The sequence below is a fragment of the Prosopis cineraria genome, unplaced genomic scaffold (assembly GCF_029017545.1).
Source record: "Prosopis cineraria cultivar Desert tree isolate PC_DT_omini unplaced genomic scaffold, ASM2901754v1 PC9, whole genome shotgun sequence".
NCBI classification, from domain to species: domain Eukaryota; kingdom Viridiplantae; phylum Streptophyta; class Magnoliopsida; order Fabales; family Fabaceae; genus Prosopis; species Prosopis cineraria.
In genome coordinates this window covers 22,700,567-22,721,913 of record NW_026555340.1, presented here as the reverse complement: position 1 = coordinate 22,721,913, position 21,347 = coordinate 22,700,567, and the positions used below count along the sequence as shown (strand labels likewise).

General features: G+C 27.6%; 2 protein-coding genes across 2 annotated transcripts; both read left to right on the top strand.

Annotated features, from left to right (window-relative positions):
- The first annotated feature begins 4,561 nt into the window (after positions 1–4,561).
- Positions 4,562–6,272, top strand: LOC129319885 (PLAT domain-containing protein 1-like). The gene is made up of 2 exons (XM_054964981.1): positions 4,562–4,651; positions 5,656–6,272. The coding sequence occupies exons 1-2, from the start codon at positions 4,577–4,579 to the stop codon at positions 6,082–6,084; spliced, it is 504 nt and encodes a 167-aa protein (XP_054820956.1). The 5' UTR covers positions 4,562–4,576; the 3' UTR covers positions 6,085–6,272.
- A 5,798-nt stretch (positions 6,273–12,070) lies between these two features.
- LOC129319682 (PLAT domain-containing protein 2-like) lies at positions 12,071–13,486 on the top strand. Its single transcript, XM_054964773.1, has 2 exons — positions 12,071–12,145; positions 13,151–13,486. The coding sequence occupies exons 1-2, from the start codon at positions 12,071–12,073 to the stop codon at positions 13,484–13,486; spliced, it is 411 nt and encodes a 136-aa protein (XP_054820748.1).
- The last annotated feature ends 7,861 nt before the right edge of the window (positions 13,487–21,347 follow it).

Sequence of the window (21,347 nt, the reverse complement as noted above, 5' to 3'; positions counted from 1 at the left end):
TCACCGAATCTAAATCTCTTTTGATATATGTCTTCACATTTTATTTTTAATATTATAGGTCTCTATGCTTTCATATGTTTGTAACATTAATCCCTACATTTAAATGAGGACATAACGTGTATAACAGTGTTAATAATACTGACATGTTAATTAAGAATTGTTAATTTTGTACTTACATATTAAATTGATACTAACATGAAATTTTAATTATATTTTTAAAAAAAAAATTACATAAAATTTGTACATTTTGCTGATCATTTAAGAATTTTAGGTCAGCCTTTTATTTCATTGATGTAGATTTTTTTAATTTTTGCCTATTAAAAATTTTTTATATCAACATTAGTTGACATATAAATACAAAATTAATAATATTAATTGATAAATAACATTATTGATACTGTTTATGCTACCTCAAATATTCTCTAAAAAATTATGAACTAGCAAGGATTTGTACTAAAATTTAAGTAAAGTGATGGGATTTTTATTTTATTTTAAATATGAGCTTTTCTTTTTTCTAAGGAAGATTCCCTCACACGGTCAAAACATCAATAATTTAGATGGGGTCAAATAAAATTTTGATGTGACTGAAGTGAGTGCCCTTTCTATTACTGTGCCAGCATGAATAATACTTTCTCCGAATTAAATACAACACATTAGTAATTAATTATGAAGCTTAAAATATTTAACTTTTTAAAAAAATTATATCTTTATAATTTTATTCGTATTTATATAAAAAACCTTAATAATAATAATTAAAATTTAAATGCATTGTTTTTTTAAAAAAAGAGTAATAAATAAAATATAAATATAATTAAAAATAATTATATAATAAATAAAGCTTTTAAAAGATATCTTATATTATAATTTAGAGGGAGTATATAAAAGGAAATAGCATGTGATCTTCATGATGGTTTCAATCTTAAAGAAATTGAACCAAAAAGGCCATTCTTTTCATTGTTGAGGCCTTGATCTTTTTTTTTTTCTTAACCGTAGCTGTTCTTTCTCAACACTGTCCGACAAAGAGTTTAATTAGCTTAATTAGGGATTTTGATGTTATGGAATAATATTCTATAAAAAGAAAACATGTCTTGATTTATTTTTTTTTACATGCATGCACATCCACCTATTATTCAAAACAAAATGATACAGAAAGTATACTTAATTGTACTGGAAAATTATTATCCGTTTAACATCAAATAGTTTTGTTAAAGCGTAATAATTAACTTAATAAATAAGGAAAATAATACCTTTTTCATTATTTTAGAATCATCATTTATTATAAAACTTATAAAATTGTGGTCATATTTTTTAAGACAAAAATTAGTATTTTATATTTTATGGAAAAATTAATAATTGCAGGTCCTAAGTCCTGTCAACTTCTATCAACAATTGTGAGCCCATCCCAAATTAGTTAACCGACGCCCTCATCCTCGGGTTCGATTTTTGCTGCTCATCAAGTGATCTAATGAATAATTTGGACCATTCAGATTGTTAATTTAGACGGTCAAATTTATCCATTTTTTTATATTTATTATATATTTATTAAAATATAAAAGTTTAGTAAACTATTCTATTATCAATCTGGACAAACAATTTAATTTGGATTGTTTAATTTAATATTAATTTTTTAAAAAATTATAAATTGACTAACCAGGTTTACTTTGAATCTAATCTGTTTAGAGTACATGGATAGTTAATTTATAAATTTATTTTAAAAAATTAATATTAAATTAACCATTTACATTAAATCTGTATTTTTAATTGATAATAAAATAAATTTATTAAATTTTTATAATTTTTTATAATAAAAATAAAATAAAAGTAAGAAATAAATTGTATAAAATTTAGACCATCTAAATAAAAATCTAAACAGTCCAGAAACTCATTAAGTGATTAGCACCAAAACTCTTTCCCTCATCCTCATCCTTATCTCAACCTCATCTCTCTCAATCCAAGCTTTGCCACACCATCGCCACTCATTTGCAATCACATGAATAGCTCTTATACGTATCTCCCCTCATCCAAGCTTTGCCACGCCATTGCCACTCATTTGCCTTCACGTGAATAGCTCTTGTCTGTATCTCTCCCTCCATAATATTTTCTTTATTTTTATATATAAGATATTTAATCAAATTACACAAATCAATCAAAGTTAGTTATTTAATTAAAAATACAGCAATATTTTAATTTTATCCTTAATTATTATAAATAAAAATGAATCTTCTTTCTTTTTAAAGTAAATTAATAAGGGTATTTATTTTTTTCTCTTTTCAATTTGATTAAAAGTATCGTGATCCATTCATTAAAAAAATATGATAACATATCTTATATTTAGAGACAAAAAAAAATTTTAAAAGATTTTTTATATATGGAACAAAGGGAGTAAGTTGCACGGTCTGTGTTTCTCTCAATTTTGAACTAAAACCTTATAATTATTTTATTTTAATTGAGTTCTTAAAATTTCTTTCAATTTAAATTAGATCCATGAATATTAAAATTCTTAATTTTATTTTTCTAAAATGAAATTAAAATTTTTTATATTTTATTAAATGATTATATAATGGATCAAATTAATTTTAAATGATTACGTCCGTCATGTCTTCTATATAATTTTGAATTAGTTATCCAGTTTAAAATTTTATTTATTAAATAATTAAATATATAATAATATTAAAATTTGAAAATACAACCAAATATAAGATACTTAACTGAAAATTAAGCTAAAAATTTAAAACTAATATTTATCTAATTAATCTAAAAATTAAATATACTTCTTGTTTAATAAAATTTTATTATTAAAACGTAACTACATTATAAATATCATGATAAAAATGGAGAGAAGTAGAAGGAAACAATGGAAAAATTGGTGGTAAATTTAAAAAAAAATTTTCTCTTTAAAATCTCTGCATATTTAGAGAGAAAAATTGAAAGTAAAAATATGTGGGTTTCACATGTTATTTTCTTCCCATTTTTCTCTCCAAAGCCAAGTAGAGGAAAATGTTACTTCTTTTGTTAAAACTATAAGAAATTTTTTAAGGAGTTGGATGTTAAAAAATGTAAGGTATTTTTAGTCTTTCAAAGATAATTATTACCTTTTTTTTTAAGGCCTCTATTTATAATGACTTTATATTTATCATAGAGTGTTTAATAGGAATAAATATGAAAAGATAAGGTTAGTTTGAAAGTAAGTAATTACTTTATTAGGAAGAGAGATTCAATTAAAAATACTTTATATTTTTAAATAAAGAGAGTAGTTTTTTCTCCACTTTTCCCTTCCACTTTTCTTCCCCCCTCACTTTCCTCTCCAGCAGAGAGTAAAAGGTGCCCACTTTGTTTTTCAAAAAATAATAATAACTATTCATTAATCATTTTAATTTTTAGAGATTAATATATATATAATGGATCAAATTATAAAATTTAATTAAAACAAAATAAATTACAAGTACTATTTAAAATTAAGGAAAATCATAACGACTTGCGGATTAACTTTTTTTTTTTGAATTTTTGATTCTATATACATATACATACATATAAGAAAAATGTCAGTCTAAACCCCTTGTCTAAACATAATGAAAAAGAGACCCCCTTAAGTATGAAAATTTATTGCAGATCAAGGGTAGTGAAATAAAATTAAAACATTGAGGAAAATGATACAGTTAACCTTCTTTAAATATATATATATATATATATATAAACTTCTTTAGTTAACCGCAAAACTTTAATCTCGATGATCATTGCCTCAGATATTCTCGTATTTACTTCTTTTCTTTAGATTGAAATAATGCAGAAGAGTCTTATCCATGGAGTTTGTGTGGTGGTAATATGACTGACCGATGCGGAAATATATCGATGATGATTCATTATATAACTGTTCAAAAATTGTATTTGTATTTTAGAAATCAGCCATAATCTTTGTACTAATGTAGTTGTCCACGATACATGCAGTTTCTGTTTCTGTCATATCTAACACGGTTCTGGTCAAATTAACCTCATTGTTTATGTCATTTTATATGTATGAACAATGACCAACTATAGTATAGGAAATTTACAACTTTTTTTATCATGATAATGGCAATAAAAATAAAAATTAGTGAAACTATATGCATAAATAGCTAACAAAAATTACCACTTTAGTATAGATAATGAACACTACACTATGAAAAAACCTGTAATTATTTTTACCATAATAACAGCATAAAGAATAAAACAATTCCTATAGGAAAGCTAACTGGATCAGTAAAAGAAATGAAAAACTTTAATATGAAAAATTTGAAAGTGCCTTTTTAACATGTTTAAGCCACTAAAAATAATGAAATAATTTTAGTTTTGCATTTAATTTCATTTCACTATCCTTATTGTGCAATAAAATTTTAGATTTTAAGGGCTGTCTTTTTCATTATCTCCAATAAGGGATGTAGATTGAACTTCTTCCCAGATACAACAGACAAACACCGTAAGCCCTCGGTTTCCACGTGCTCAATAAAATGATGACAGAAGAGTGAAACTCAGCTCTATATAAAGGCATTATAGGTAACACAGGTTGTTTCATCAGTGCCTACCTTCACGAACTAAACAAATGGCTCTCAAAGTTGCAATCTCTACTCTTCTTTTTCTGCTCTCACTCATCAGTCTTGTTGCAATCGCTGCATCTGTGAGTTGCTCTCTTCTACCCCTTGATCCACTATACTATATTGTTTATTAGTTTCACCCATCATCCTCCGTAAGCTTTTCTTCTACGTACTTGGTTGTGTCTTTGTGTCTATTTATTTCATCATTTGGTTCTATTTTATGATAGAGAAATATGAGATATTTATTTACCTTATTTATAAGACATATCATCAAATTTTATCACAGATTTTTTCTTTTTCCTCAACTAAATGTTGGAGCGAGAAAGTCTGTTAGTGAAGTCATATGTTTATTTAATAAAAATAAAGTTAAGAATTTATTAAACTTTTTGGATAGATTTAATGAATTTAAAGGTTTTCTTGATTTTAGTTAAATATGTTAGAAATAATTTATAAGTAGGAACATAAAATTGTACATATATTCTCTCCTGTCCAAAATATAAATATTTTTTCCCAACTAATCTTGTTATAAAATATAAGCAATTTAGCACTTGCAATTTTTTTTTCTTTTACCCCTTGTATTTATTAACATAAATTTTTGTGTAATTCATTATGGCCTTCTTCTCACTCATCATAAATTAGAACTAAGTCTAAAAAAGGTTAACAATATATATTTTAATTTTATGAGAATAAGGATTTTGTTGGTTTATATGCACATTATTGTTAAAATATGTTTATAGTTTGGACCGAAGAGCGTATATATATATATATAAACATTCTAAATTACATACAAGTTATTGTTAACTAATTTACATTTTTAAGAAAAAAAGTTGGTTAAAATCTTAATTTCCTAAAAATTTCTGTCAATTATGCCCTTGAGTGTAATGAATATGACATTTGACTTATTCAAAACATTCTCATTAATTACTTAATAAAGTAAGACTGTAATTGGAAAAAAAATGTAACACCTACCTAATATAATGCCATATATTTTAGATCAAATAAAATTTTAAAACAAATGACTTATATTATAATCTAGAGAAAGCATGGTATGATTAATTTTGAATATAATAAAATTACATGCATGCAGGGGCCTCAATGCACATATGTAATAAGCGTTCAAACAGGAGATCGTAAAAATGCAGGAACAGACTCCAAGATTAGCCTCTATGTAAAGGACGTTCGTGGTACTGACTTTAAATTGAACAACCTTGAAGATTGGGGCATCATGGGAACTGGTCATGACTACTTCGAGCGGGGCCACCTTGACTTGTTCAAAGGCCAGCAAGTTTGCCTCCACCCTTGCTACATCACCGTCACGTCCGACGGCTCTGGGGGTAGTCCAGGGTGGTACTTGGACTACATCAAAATTGCCGTTACTGGCCCAACCATATCTACTACGGTGGATTTCTTGGTGAACCGATGGCTAGCTAAAGATGAAAAGCCTTATACTTTGTATGCCACCGTCGACTATTGCCACGGCAAGCTACTTCGGATGCCATCAGCTCAGGATTCTTGAGCTTGATGATGTTTCAGCGTGTTTGCTATTAATTATTCCCAAAATCTTATTAATGTGTGTCCATCTGGTTTTGTTACATTGTTGTGTCCTACGTGTATCAACTATCATCTATCGTGTAATGTGATAATTAATGTGCCATGTGTCGTGTACCTCTTCATTTCAATAATATTGGGCCTTTACGGTGCCAACTTGTCTGCTTAATTGACCATGTGTTTAATTTCTCCATGTACTCCTTTTGGATTAATAAATAATATTAGTATTTAAGTATAAAAAAAATTATGTATTGATATTTATTGAACTTTGAGTTAAAAAATTGAATTTTAAATTTAGATTAAAAAGTAAGGTTGAAATGAGTCTAAAAGTTCAAAAAATTAAAATAAGAAGAGTAAAGTATAAGAAGAAGAGGGTGCAATTATAAAATATAAAATCTCACACACTCATATAAGTCTTTTTTTTCCTAGTGAGAGGGGGCATATGTCCCCCCTCAATTACATATGCCTTCATCATTGCCTGAATACATAAACCCTTCGTTTCCACGTGCTCAATAAAATGATGAGTTTTGCTCCATATAAAGGCATTATAGGAACATATAAAGGGGTATATATATAATCTTCAATCCAAAATATAAGTATGTTCTCACAACTAATCTTGTTCTAAAATATAAGCAATTTAATACTCGTAATTTGTCCTCATTTTTATCTCTTATATTTATTAACTTAGATTATTGTATATGCAAATTTACTATGGCTATCTTCTCACACATTATAAATTAGAACTAAGAGTAAAAAAAAAAACAATATATATTTTTTATGATGATAAGAATTTGTTAGTATATATGCATATTATCATTAAAGTATGCTTATATTTGGACCAGAGATTATATACATACATACATACATACATACATATATATATATATATATATAAACCCTCAAGGCCACAATATAAATTATTATTAACTAGCTAATTCAAGTTTCTTTAAAAAAATTGGTTAAAATCTTAATTTTTTAAAAATTCTCACATGTTTCCAATTGTGTTCTTGAATGCAACATCCTGAAAATTTAACTTGAGTTAATTAGGCTAAATATGGATAACTTAGAAACTTAATGTGATGTATGGCTAGAAAAGTCCACTAAATGTATTTGATTATGGTTACAGTTCTAGATATGAGTTCGGAGCGAAACTGGGTTACTTAGATCTAAAAAAGGAGAAAAATCAATGGAGATTGGGCTTATGTCATACGTCATGGTGTGCACAACATTTGCTATGGTGCACGTGTGGCAACTCATAAAGGAGGGACCATTGTGTATTATGTGCTGTAATGAATGGTTGAAATTTTGCACTAGAGTTCAAAAAAGGAGAAAGAAACAAATAATGATATTTTTGATATCTGGGTAGAATACTGGGAAGCGATGGTATCATGATATCTAACATCAGCCAGCTTGGGTTTAGTGTCCGTTTAAATTTCATTAAATATAATAGATTATAAAAATAATTAATTAAGTGATAAATTTTAATCATAAGTGATTATGTTATAACGCAATCTATGTAGATACTGTTTTTATAAAATTGATTTTAATAGAATTGAAGATGTTTGGATAATTTAATCAGAATTAATTTTAACTATATAAATCACTACAAAGGACATTGCTTGTTGAAATTAAATCATTAATATATTTGTATCTCATTTTATTAAATTTGTTAAATTTTATTTAAAAAGAAAAAATATATTATTTAATTACATATTTGATTAATTACAAAAATTTAAATTATATTAATATTAACAATTTAATTTACATAAATAAATATCTCAATACTATCTTAGTTTAAATAAATTTAATAAAAAATTAATTTTTAAATATCAAACATTAATTTTTTTATTTTTTAAGCTTCTCCACAGAAGTTCAGATTCCTTTTGACAAAAATCAATGTTTGGCCCAAAAATCAATTAACTAAACAATTGGGTATTCAAATAATTTTGTGGAGAATCGATTTTTTAGGTTGAAAAATCGATCAACAAACCGTATCCAAACACACACTTGGCTTTTCCCACATCAGCCTCGTAACATTTGTCGTCGTGTCATGGAACTGAGATCCGTCTGGTGCTCAGCTCGTTCTTCCCTTCGAAGTTAGCCTCTGTCCGTCCCTGCAGCCTCAACATGTCGCCTTGTGCTCGTGGTGCTAGCCTGAGCTCATCCCTGTCTCATCTAGGCTCTCGCATGTTTATCCTGCCAATTAAAATTAATTAATTAAATTATGAAATTATGAAAACAAACATAAAACAAATAAAATAGAATTAATTAATTTACAATACTTACAATTATTTGCTGAAACTATATAAGATGGAGAATGACCATTCCTATACTTGTGAGTCTCGTTTAAAAAGGTCGCCCAAATTGATCTTTTGTCTGGTTCGGGTGGAGCAGCTTTCTCCCATAATCATCAAAACAATTAAAATAACAAAAAAATTAATGCAATATTTATTATTTAAAAAATTAATTATTCTGTTTGCCATCAAGGCATCAACATCATGAATGGATGAGTACACAAGTCACAAGGGAATGTTCACATTTTTCGAAGTCACCTCTCATAATTACGGTTGCTTTCTCAGTCGTCATTGCCGGCGGTTCTTCAAAAACTGCTACAAGGATCACCACGTCACCACCATGTAAGGTGACGTTCTGATTTCCATGCCCATGTCATCATGATTCTGCAAAACCGTGAATAGCACGGTAGCGATTTTGATAGACAACCACAGTGTCCGTTTGGTTAGGTTTCAAAATCGATTTTTTTGCCTGAAATCGATTTTAAAATAAATTATCCAAACGGCTGAAAAAAGATAAAAATTAATTCTGACACATAACGCGCGTTTTTACAGAAGATGATGGAATCAGTTTTTGTCAAAAGTTTATCAAAAAAACGTTGGAGAACGTTATAAAAGAAAGCCCACGAAAAAATTATAAATAAGCACATAATTTAATAAAAATAAAATTAAATTCTCTTCTCTTCTCTCTTTTTTTTTTAATAAATTTAAATTTTGTATCCTCAAAAATTAATGTTTGATATTTAAGAAGTAAATTATCTAGTAATTTATATAACTAAAATTAATTTTGATTAAATTATCTAAATATTTTTAATTCTGTTAAAATTAATTTTAGAAAAACAGTATCCAAACACGTTACTTTATAACATAATCAATTATGATTAAAATCTACAACTTAATTAATTATTTTTATAATCTATTATACCCAACTAAAATTTAAACGGACCCACAATCCAATTTCAAGTAATAACTATTCTCACTCTTCAAAAATATAAAATATTTTTAATTAAATTTTACTTTTTTATACAATTATTATGTACTTTTAAATTATTTCTATTTTTTATATTTATTTTATTAAATATCGTATAAGAAATATAAAATTATTATTAATAAAATACTTTTAAAAAAATAATGACTACATTTTAAAAGATTAAAAATATCTTATATTTTTAATATTTAATTTTATAAAAAATATGTTATATTTTTAAAAAGAGGGAGTAACAATTTCAATTACTCCAAAAAATAATTGATGCTGGGGAGATGTATTGTTGCAAGGATCTAGATTCTCTCATAATTCTTTCTCTCCTTTTCTTCTCGACAAAATGAATTGTCCAAATTTATTTATTTTACAAAAATAAAAATAAATTTAAATTGTTAAAATTTAACTTGTCCACTTTATAGTTGTATACTGTTATTAAACTTTTTATTTATTTTATTACATTTATAAATTATGCAAATTAAATTTTAACAATTTAAAATTATTTATTTATTTTTAATATAATATTATGATTAATGTTTTATAAAATAATTAAATTTGAGCCCTCCATATTTGACCAAAGGTAGAGATGGGGATGAGGAGAATAGAATGAGAGAAAAGATGAGGAGAGGATCTCCTTCCATTGCTGTTCTTCTTGTTTTGCGATATCCGAGCGACTGAGCCAAAAAGGTTGATAGAGAAATGAAACATATTCTAACCTCTTTTATATGCTTCATCCATTTTAAATTATATAACACTTTAAAAAAATTATCTTAAAATATAAGGTATTCTGAATAAATTAAAATTTTATTAAATACATTAATTTTAATATTATTCTTTCTCTTTTTATAATTAATTTTTATTCATTTTTTAATATATTAAATGATGGATATTTTTAAAATTTTATATTTTTATTTTGGAAAAATAAAGTTATTAAGTGTATTTAATGAGGTTTATTGGTATGTAAAATTTTATCTAAAAGTGTCTTATAATTTGAGATAAAGAAAGTAATAAAGATAATATTGTCATTATCAATTAAAGTTAATATAAATAGTAAAGATTTTTATCACTTAAATAAGTGATTGGGGATTAGAACATCAGCTCTTGTGTATATGGCAACTTAATTAGAAGATATCTGCCCTTTGTCCTTGATATCTCATCTATTAACGAAGTCTGCTCCTTGTGCTGTAGGTAAAAAGATAATATTGCCATTTGATAAAAAAAAAAACATTAATAGTAGAGAAGTCTCGAAAAAACTTCAAAGTAAGCTCTCCCCTGTTTTATATTGTAAGGAATTTTAATCAAATTATAATACCAGTGAATTAATCAACTGTCTTTAAAGTTATACACTTTTTCAACTTCACCCCTATTTAATAGGTTCTCTGAATAAGAAAACTTTATTAATTTTTTCTCTATTTAAGGGTATTTTAGGAAAATATTTTAGATAGAGGAATGTAGAGACACTCGAAGATCAAATTAAGGAATGAAATCTTAGAAAGTTTATTTATGTTTATTTTGGGTTTTTTAATGTAGTTTTCAATTAGTGTCGTTAAGTGTAGTTTTGTCTTTTTGTTAAATTATTAGGTTTATTTAGCATATGAGTAACACCCGATTAGCGCCACAAATCACTCTGAATTGAATTGAAAGATTTTGGAATAATAAGGAAAGGAATAGAAACAGAGTGGCCGCGGTGACATTTGAAAAAGAAAGAACAGAGGCGAATGCGATTTACTCTTCATCATTTTCTTTTCTTCACTTCCAGTGATGGCTTCTCATGCTCTCAAGCCTCATGTTTGGCCGATGCTGTTTGAATTTTAAAGCTATGGAGAACTAATTTATTTTGGTGTGATCAACCATAAACTATAACCCTAAGTTGTAATTAGTGTGGAAAGATTTTAATTTATTCTAACTTGCTCTTCTTTTCTCTATACCTTTAAATTTTATATTTTAATTGCTATTGTTTATTAAAGTAATTTTATTGCATGATTTTTGAGTCATATGATTTATCCGAAATTTACTTGTTCTAAATGATTGATATAGCAATATAAAGTAATTTGGCATAGCTTAGGTGATTATTCATATCTTATTTTTGGTGTAGGTAACATAAAAACAGTTGTTAGGTTATGAGTCATAGGAGATTTTAATTAATCTATAATTTTATTTTTTGTTTAATTCTTAAATGATAATTTAAGAAAAATATATAATAAAATGATAATAATAAATTTAAATAAATTTAATTTATTTTGTAAATGAGAAAAATCAAGTTTAACTGGTTGTACTTGGTAATTTGTTTCAATTGAATTTGCTTTAATTATTTATTTTTAATTTAATTTTTTTAAAATGTAAATAATGTCCGTTATTAACATTGATTCTTAAAAAAGATATAAATATAAGATGTAAAAATATCTATAAACTTTTTTTAGGAGCTTTTGTTATCCAAAAGTCAATAACAATGATGTATAGATACTCATTAATTTTATAAAAGATGCCAACCTTGATAACTTGAGCTTTCGGGTTTATTTAGATTGGACCACATTCTCACATATGCACACAACATACAAGCACATAAACCCTCGCTTTCCACATGCTCCATAAAATGATGACAGAAGAGTGAATTTCAGCTCTGTATAAAAGGCATTATGGGAACATAGGCTGTGTCATCAGTACGTACCGTCAAACTAAGCAAAATGGCTCTCAAAGTCGCATTGTCTTCTCTTCTTTTTCTACTCTCACTCATCACTCTCGTCGCAATCGCTGCCTCTGTAGGTTACTCCCTTCCACCTCTTGATCCATCATATATTATTTATTAGTTTCACCCATGACCCATCATTGTACGTAATCCTTTCTTCTACATACTTGGTTGTGTCTCTGTATCTATTAATTCCATCCTCCGGTATGTTTATAGAGCATAGAGAGGATATTTTTTGTCTTATTTATATGAAATATCATTAAATTTTTATCACAAATTTTTTCTTGTACCCTCCATTAAATATTTGAGACAAAAAATATATATATTTAATAAAGATAAAGTTAATAATTTATTAAATTTTTTAAATAGAGTTAATAAGTTTTAAGATTTTTTATTTTATAACATGTTGAAAGTGATTTATAAATAAGATCATAGAAGTATATATATATATATATATATCTACACTCTCTAGTCCAAAATATAAACATTTTCTTTCAACTAATTTTGTTCTAAAATATAAATAGCTTAGTGCTTGCAATTTTTTTTTTCATTTTACCCTTTGTATTTATTAACATACATTCTTGTGCATGTGAATTTATTATGGCCTTCTCACTCATCAATCATCATACATTACAAATAAGGATAAAAAGAAAACAATATATATATATATATATATTCATAAGAACAATGATTTTAGTATTATGCAAATTATCGTTAAAAAGTATTTATATTTTGGACAGAAGGGAGTATATATGTAAAGCCTTCTGGACATCAATATGAATTATTATTAACTAATTCACAATTTTTTAAAAAAATTGGTTAAAATCTCAATTTTCTAAAAATTCTCACATATTTTCAATCATCCTTTTGAATATTATAAATATAACATTTAACTTATTTAAAATATTTTCATTAATTACTCAATAAAATAAGGGTATAATTAAAAATATATATATATATATATATATATAAAAGTCTTATTTAATATTTTATATTTTAGATCAAATAAAGCTTCTGAAAAAACCACTTATATCATGATCAAGATGGATATGATCTGATTCTGCACGCATGCATGTAGGAGAACTGCACCTGCACGTATGCTATAAGTGTTCAAACCGAACATAAGGATCGGGCAGGAACAGAATCCAAGATTAGCCTCTGTGTAAAGGACGTTAATGTCACTATCTTTAAACCAGACAACCTTAGAGATTGGGGCATCATGGAACCTGGTCATGACTACTTTGAGAAGGGCAACCTCGACTTCTTCAAAGGCGAGCAAGTTGGCCTCCACCCTTGCCTCATCACTGTCACATCCGATGGCTCAGGGAAGAATTCAGCATGGTACTTGGATCACGTCAAAATTGCTATCGATGGCCCAACCATATCTGCTACCGTAGACTTTTTGGTGGACTGATGGCTAGCTAAACATAAAAAGCCATATGCTCTGTCTGCCACCGTCGACTTGTGCCACAGCAAGCTACCCTGAATGCCATCAGATCAGGATTCTAGAGTTTGATGATGATGTGTGACAGCATGTTTGCTTAATTCCTAAAATTTTATCAATGCGTGTTGATCTGGCTTTGTTACATTGTTGTTGTGTCCTACGTTTATCGTCCATCGTGTTGTGTAATAATGTTCCGTGCGTCATGTATAACTTCATTTCAATATAAAAGAATGTTTAATTTCTCTGTATAAAAGAATAAGTAGTCGTTGCAACTGGACAAGGAATCAATAATATAATGATTGAGAATACTAGATTATCTTACACCAATATGCAATTATTAATATTAGCTATTGATACTGATTAAGTTTGCCAACCTCATGAGTTTAAATAAATTCATTATAGGAATATAAATTTATATAGTAAATTTATAAAAATTTATCTCTACTAATTTCTTTTTATATAAGAAGTAGTCATGAATTGGATAGAGAGTAGCAACTTAGAGATTGAATATGAAAATATGAAGTAGGAAAGATTTAAATCCTTTGAAGTACATAGATACGTAAATTTCTCTAAATTTTTAAAATATTTTTCTTCATTTTATTTTTTTTGTAAAATATAAAATCTTCTTTTTTTTTAAAAAAAAAGAAGAAGTAAACTTTACAAAAATTTACAGATTTGAATTTCAAAGGATTTAAATTCAAGAAGCAGCCAGCCGCTAGAATATGGAGTCCATCTGGCCTTTGTTATGTTGCTGTTGTGTCCTACGTGTATAGTCTATCTTGTCATGTAAATAAAGTGCGGTTGTCATGTATCTCTTCATTTCAATAATAACGGGAATAATAGGCCTTTAACCGACTTTTGGTGGAAAGTAACTTTTCTCTCTCTTGGTAGTTGGCTGATCGCACTAGAACTTTCTCATGGATAATCCTAACCACCAGAAAAAACCTCCGGACAGACCCTCGGACATTCTCCGTTTAGGAAGCAAGAAAAAGACAAAGAAAGAGGAAGCCTCCCCCCAAAGTCATCGATTGGTCTATGACTGAAAATCAGGGGGTAAGCGTAACTACTATTGAAGATAAGATGCAAGACACGTCCTACAATAGTGACAAGGCTTGCTGGAAAAAGGAAAATAAGAAGCTTTGAAGCCACCAGTCTCATACCATGATTCAATGTTGGGGTTTAATGGTGTTGCAAATAACGATGCAGGAATGGAAGTAGATGAACTCTCATCTGACCTTCTGAAAAAGTCACGGACAATGCCTGAACCATTAGAGGAGGTAAAGCAAATGAAGTTATTGTACCCAGAAGTACTTATTTCCCTGTATGAATTTAATGACTGGTGTCAACCATGGAACAATGCCCTATTGCTTACTGTACTAAGAAAGAGGTTTCATGTTTACAGACTAAAGGTGGGACCCGGTTTGGGTGCTCGCCATAGTGTTAATCACTGTGGTAAAATTTAAACCATTTAAATTTTAATATGTTTGGTCAGATTTAAATGATTATTATATATTTTTATTTTTATTAAAATAAAAATTTTAAAATAATTTTAATAATTTTTTTATTTTAATATAATTTAGATTTAATTTAAAGGATCAAATTTAATATTTAAATTTTTATAATTATTATATATTAACTATCTAGATGTATTCTGTATAGTTCTTATTTAATCTGATGTTAATTTGACCTATATAAAATATATATGAATTATAAAAAATTTAATATTAAGTTGGATCCTCTAAAATAAATCTAGATCATATTAAAATAAAAAAATTAGTAAAATTATTTTAAATTGTTATATATTTTTATGTTAATAAATATAATATATAATAATGTTTTAAATCTGGACCATTCAGATCTTATTACAGTAATGAGCACCCAAACCCATTCTGAAAAAGTGTTAGAAAGTCAACTACCCAAGGTTTTCTCTCCTAATACTCTTTACAATTTATTTTTATCGACCTCATCAATATTAATATAGAAAAATATAAAAAATAAAAGTGTATAGAATTTTAAATATGTCTTTATATAATAAATTCATGAAATGATGTCATATTATTTTTTTTTATGAAGGATAATTTTTAAAATACTTTCTAAATATTATTTAAAAAGTCTCACAAAAACTTATAAATGAAATTACATAATTTTTTTAAAATATCTCTATAGATTAAATTGGAGTGAGCATACAAGAGGGGAAACTTCGACTAAAGTAGGCAAAACGAAGAGAGAGGGAGAGAGCGAGATGGGTCAGAATGTTCAGAAAGACAAGGAAAAAGCCTCGAGCAGTGGAGGCCGATAGAGGGACTCATCTCGAGGAGAAACAATTATGCACCAGTAGGAAAATAACTCTTTATTTAATGTAAATCAGATAAGGGATCGAAACTATTGAGATAAGGAATTTAATTTATTCAGATTAGGATGTTTCACATTAGATATGTTCAAAGAGATATCCTTGCCAGGAAGGCTCACTTTGACGGCAATGGAATCAACCTCTTATTTACTGCCACGCTTGACATTAGGGATATTCAACTTGTACCAATTTTAATTGGCTTGATTCTATCTCGATCATATTAGGATGGATCCCATTTCTATCCAACAATAATTAAGATAGAATTTTATAAGACAGGACGGGAAGGGGATTTACGATGGGATAGGACACAGGTTGCTCTTGAGACGTCCCAAACAGTACATATATACACATATATATTATTTATTTTAAAAATTATACATTAAATATATTAATTATAATTTCAATACATGCAATTTTTATTTAAAATTAATTTTTTATATTGATAATTTTAATGATACAGAGTAAGTAGTCTATGGTAATATTTTTTATAATATATTAATTATATTAATACAATTTATTCTCGTACTTATCTATTTAATAACTTTTATTTATATCGTATTTCTTGCTTTATTTTCAAAAGAGTCAATAGCTTAACATATCTCAACTAAAGAAAAATAATGACGTGACGTTGTGCCTATCTTATTTATTGTTGTTGATCTTATAGTCTAAAGATCACTTGTAATAGTGAGTCATCCTGATCTCATTCTGATTTCTATCAGAACAGGATAACTTTAAGGATGGGATGGAACAAGGAATAAAAATTTAGTCTCAATTATTTTTTGGGACGTGACACAAGTCAAGAGTGTCCGATCCTGTCCCATGAACACCTCACCTTATATTGAAGACAAGCATGGATTGGAACTTAGCCAATTGTCTTTTCTTTGTCAATTTTGTGTTCTAATTTCTTTTCTCAAGCTCAATACTTGCCATTATATATTAAAAAAATAAAAGTTAAGAGTTATTTTTATTTCTAAACTGTACACGGGAGGTTACAAATGCCTCCAAATTCAACTATGAGTCAATTCTGTCCTTCAACTTTAAATATTCACTCCATCATTATCCTGATATTAAAAACACTTAACATCCATTAACCATCAGTGGGTCTCACTATTTTTTAATATTTTTTATCAGGTTAAAGGTCATTTTTGCCTCTCAACTTCTATTAAAAGGGTCATTTTACCCCTTAACACAAATATTTGTAATTAAAAATTATTAAAATCTATGGGGCCACTAATTGTGAGAAAACTGTAGGGTGATAACGGAGAAAATCTTCAAAATTAAAGAATAAAATTAACTCATGATTAAATTTAGAGACATATATGCCTTTTCGTGTATATTTAAAGATAAAAATAATTTTTAATTCAGAAAATATTAATGGGCTTTTACGGTACTAACTTATCTTCTTGCGCGATCACGTTTAATTTCTTTACGTATAAGAAGTAGTCTGGTTTGACCTGGACGAGGGGTCAATAATGATTGCCAACATTGGATGAAGAGTATATATCCTCTAAGAAATTGCGTGAAAATATAAAGCGGGATTTGTGAGATTTGTGAATTTTTATGAAGTTTTTTTAATATTTTTTTCTCATTTTATTTTTTTGTAAAATATAAAAACTTTTCTTTCTTTCTTAAAAAGATAAACTCTATAGAAATTCACAAATGTCAACTATAAAGTCAAGAAAAGGATAATGCTATAGAGGTGTTTATTATGGCTACAAAGTCTTTCTTTGCCAAATAATTATTTTTATATATATATATATATATATTATTACATACATGACGGATCTCAAATATATAATATTTACGTTAACAAGCTAGCCTATTAAACTTGTAGGCTATGCTTTGTGAAAGTATGGACAGGTCAAGCTTAAATAGGGGTGAGTATTGGTTTTATATGATCAATTCGGTGTCAAATTTGCCAAAACCAATCAATTGAGTGATACATTTTAAAGACCAAACTGCACCGAACTGTATTTATCAACCGAATCATGACCGAATTGAAATAAGATGGTTTGGTTTAGTTTTCTAAGTCGATTGTTGCAAAATGCATATAAAATAATGAGACGCTGGCAAAATAAAGTGAAAATGGAATTGAAAAATGTAAGCAAAATAAGACAATGAAAGATGAGAGGAGAGGAAAAGAAGCAGCAACGAGCATCAAGCCTGCAAAATTATTGCTATTATAGCAAGTGAGAATCAACGCGATGACAAAAACCTTGAAGAGAAAGAGAAGAATAAACACAGCATAGGAGAGGGAGAGAGTAGTGACAACTAGGGAAAACTGAGAAAGTATGAGGGAGTGTTTGACTACCATGATGGTTGAAGGAGAGAATGGCAATGTGGGGAAGAAGCTTGATCGCTTGGGCGTGGAAATTGGAGGCTGAGGTGTGAGGTAGAAGATGAAAGACCTTCTCATGTTTGAGGCTTAGGTTTAATTAGATGTTTTGGGGTAATGGCTTCTTCTGGGCTTCTAGTTAATGGGGCCTTTCATTAAGTGGTATTAAATATTTTAGACTTATGGGCTTAAGGTGCTCATCTCATCTCAATATAAATTTAAAACAAAAAATAATCTTTATAAAAAACAAAAATAAATATTGTTTATTTTGGTTTGTTTAGTCTGTATGGTTTCTTCCTCTTCAGATCAAATTGAACCGTTTAAGCCAAAAAGTTATAAAGAAAAAACCAAATTTGGTTCTATTCAATTTTTGATTTTGATTTAGTTTTGTTCACCCTTTGGTTTAAAATAAATTAAGTTGTAGATTCCTTATTTTAACCTACTTTCGGTCCTATTTCTGTCAAATGTCAAGTATCAATTAAAATATTTATATGTTTACAAAATTAATTTAATTTTTGGAATCATTTTTCAAAATTTGAATTCAAGAAAGCATTGGAAAACTCTGTCGGTTTGTCCTTAATTACCAGCATGTCTATTGTTTATGCTTAATAAAGAATTAAATATCACGTACCTATTGAATTGTCCGGAAGTGTAATTGTTAAATTGCTGCAATTAAAATAAGATTCGCTGGCCAAAATAAATTAAATTAAGATTGAATATTGTTGGATATCCATATCTATCACCACATAAAATTGAGATTGTAATATCAATACGGGATTATTTTACATGATGTTTAGTAGCCGGCAGCAGCTTTTACGTCATGTGCTAGTTAAAACAAAGAAAGAGATGGAATCAATATAATTATCTCACTAATATAGTCCAAAATTAGATATCTAAACAACTAATTAATTAATAACTTTATACACTTTACACTATCATCTTACCAATTCCAGATATTAAAAATTGTCTAGGGGTTGCATAATATGAGCGCCTACTAATAACTTCAACAAACTAAACTCTATAATATTGATGAATTAAAAAAAAAAACAAAGTAACATCCTAATGCTGACGGCCTTAATTGACAACATGCATGTATCAATTATCTAATAACATGAACAATAGAAAAAAAATATGCCTAAGAATGTTTATTCTTATCTAAATAACGTGTGGTAGCACATTACACACATTTTAAAAACAAATTTAAAATAATACGTGCAATATGTGCGTTGGCATATCTACTTAACCTATGCGCAACTCTTGTTTTGTGTGAATTAATGTAGAGAGAGAAAGCTTGAGAGAAGTGATTAATAATGCCAAAATTCTTTTAAACAATGTTTTAAAAATCAAATCAAACGTTTAATTGAAAAAGTCAGCGATCACATCTCATGGTTCAGTTAGAGTGGCATTCAACCAGTTGACATAATAATTAAATAAAAAAACAATATTTGCATGCACCAACATACGAAAAAGCATACATGTGAGAAATAAAACATTAACTTGATTAAAAAAATCACAATATCTTAAATTATTAACACAGTTACATCACAAATCTTTTAATATCATATTTAGTTGTCCACTCAATGACATTATTACAATAAGTAAAATTGTCAATAACCTAACACATCACTATCCACGACATTATAACAAATTAAAGAACCCCTTCTATTAAAAATCATGCAGTACATCAACTTAAACAAATTTGATTCCAAATAGCTTATCGCTAGCAAAATAAAACATTTATAACGGACAAGCATGATGGGTTTGATAAGATTATACTATTTACAAAATAGACCCAAACCAACGGAAGTTAATTTGGGTTTAGAGTACTGTTATTACTCATTACAAAGGAAAAACAAGAGACAACAATAAGAACAAGTATAAAATGCTTAGTTTATCTCATATTCAACTAGGCATCTGATTTCAATCAACAAATGAGTACGTACCAATATAAAATATATAGTAATTAAGATTTATTTTTTAAAACAATGTAAGTAAACGTATCTAACTTGCACTTCAATTCAAGAGATAGGAAAATAGTAAAGAGTTTACAACCAACCCATCAAAATCATTGATTAATATCAAATATAAAGTCTATAACTATTAACAAAGTATTGTATCCAAACATCAAAGATAACATATTAAGCTTGTTTTTAACTCCATATAGCATATGAAGAATGTACTTTAAGTTTAAAGATGATAATATTATTGGAAAACATTTGTAGCCTAGGGCGTTCGCCTTTGATTTGTATAATAAAAAAAGAATGAATGACATCTCAAGAGCCTCACCTCATTTTGCACAAGACATGGAACATGGATTATTATTTACTTGTTTAAATAATAATGAAATCCTTACCACATATAGCAACTTGATTTGCTAAAAAAACAAATAACACATTGAATATATAAAAATCAAAATTATTCTAAACTATATAAATGATTATAGTAAAAATATAAAAAAAATTAAAAAAACACAAATGATTCCACTAAAATATAAGAATTAGACAATTTCAAATAAAAGTCTCAATAAAAAATAATCATTCATAATATTTAAATTATTTTTACATCTCAATCCTCTCTCACTACCCACCGTTCCAAATTTTCATGATTTCATTGTCAACTTCAATCCTCTAATATTTTAAATTTAAAGTTATATATCCATTATACTTCCTCTTCCCTCTAATGAATTTTGCACTTTAACTCTTACCTAAATCTAAGTGACTGTCATCTCTCTCCTTTCTTCCTCTTCCTTTGTTCCTCTCTCAATTAGCAGGTTCAGAACTAACATATTAGTGGGAAAAAAATTAAAACGCAATCCATATTTTACAAGATGTATCACAAAATTGAGGGGGGCAATTGCCCAGCCTCAAATGCATGTGGGTCTGCCACTAGTAATGGTTTTATAGGAACCGATACAAAGGGAATGTTCATATTTTTGAAGCCGAATTTCATTATTACAGTAATTTTCTCCATCTTTATTACTAGTAGAGATTCTTAAAACTGCTATAAGAATCACCACGTCGCCACCACAAAGGGTGATTTTGACTAACATGATAGCAGTTCTCATACCATAACCGCCTTTCAATTAATAAGACGTCTCAATTAAATTTTTTTATTAATTATATTCTTAATTAAGGATATTTTTAGAT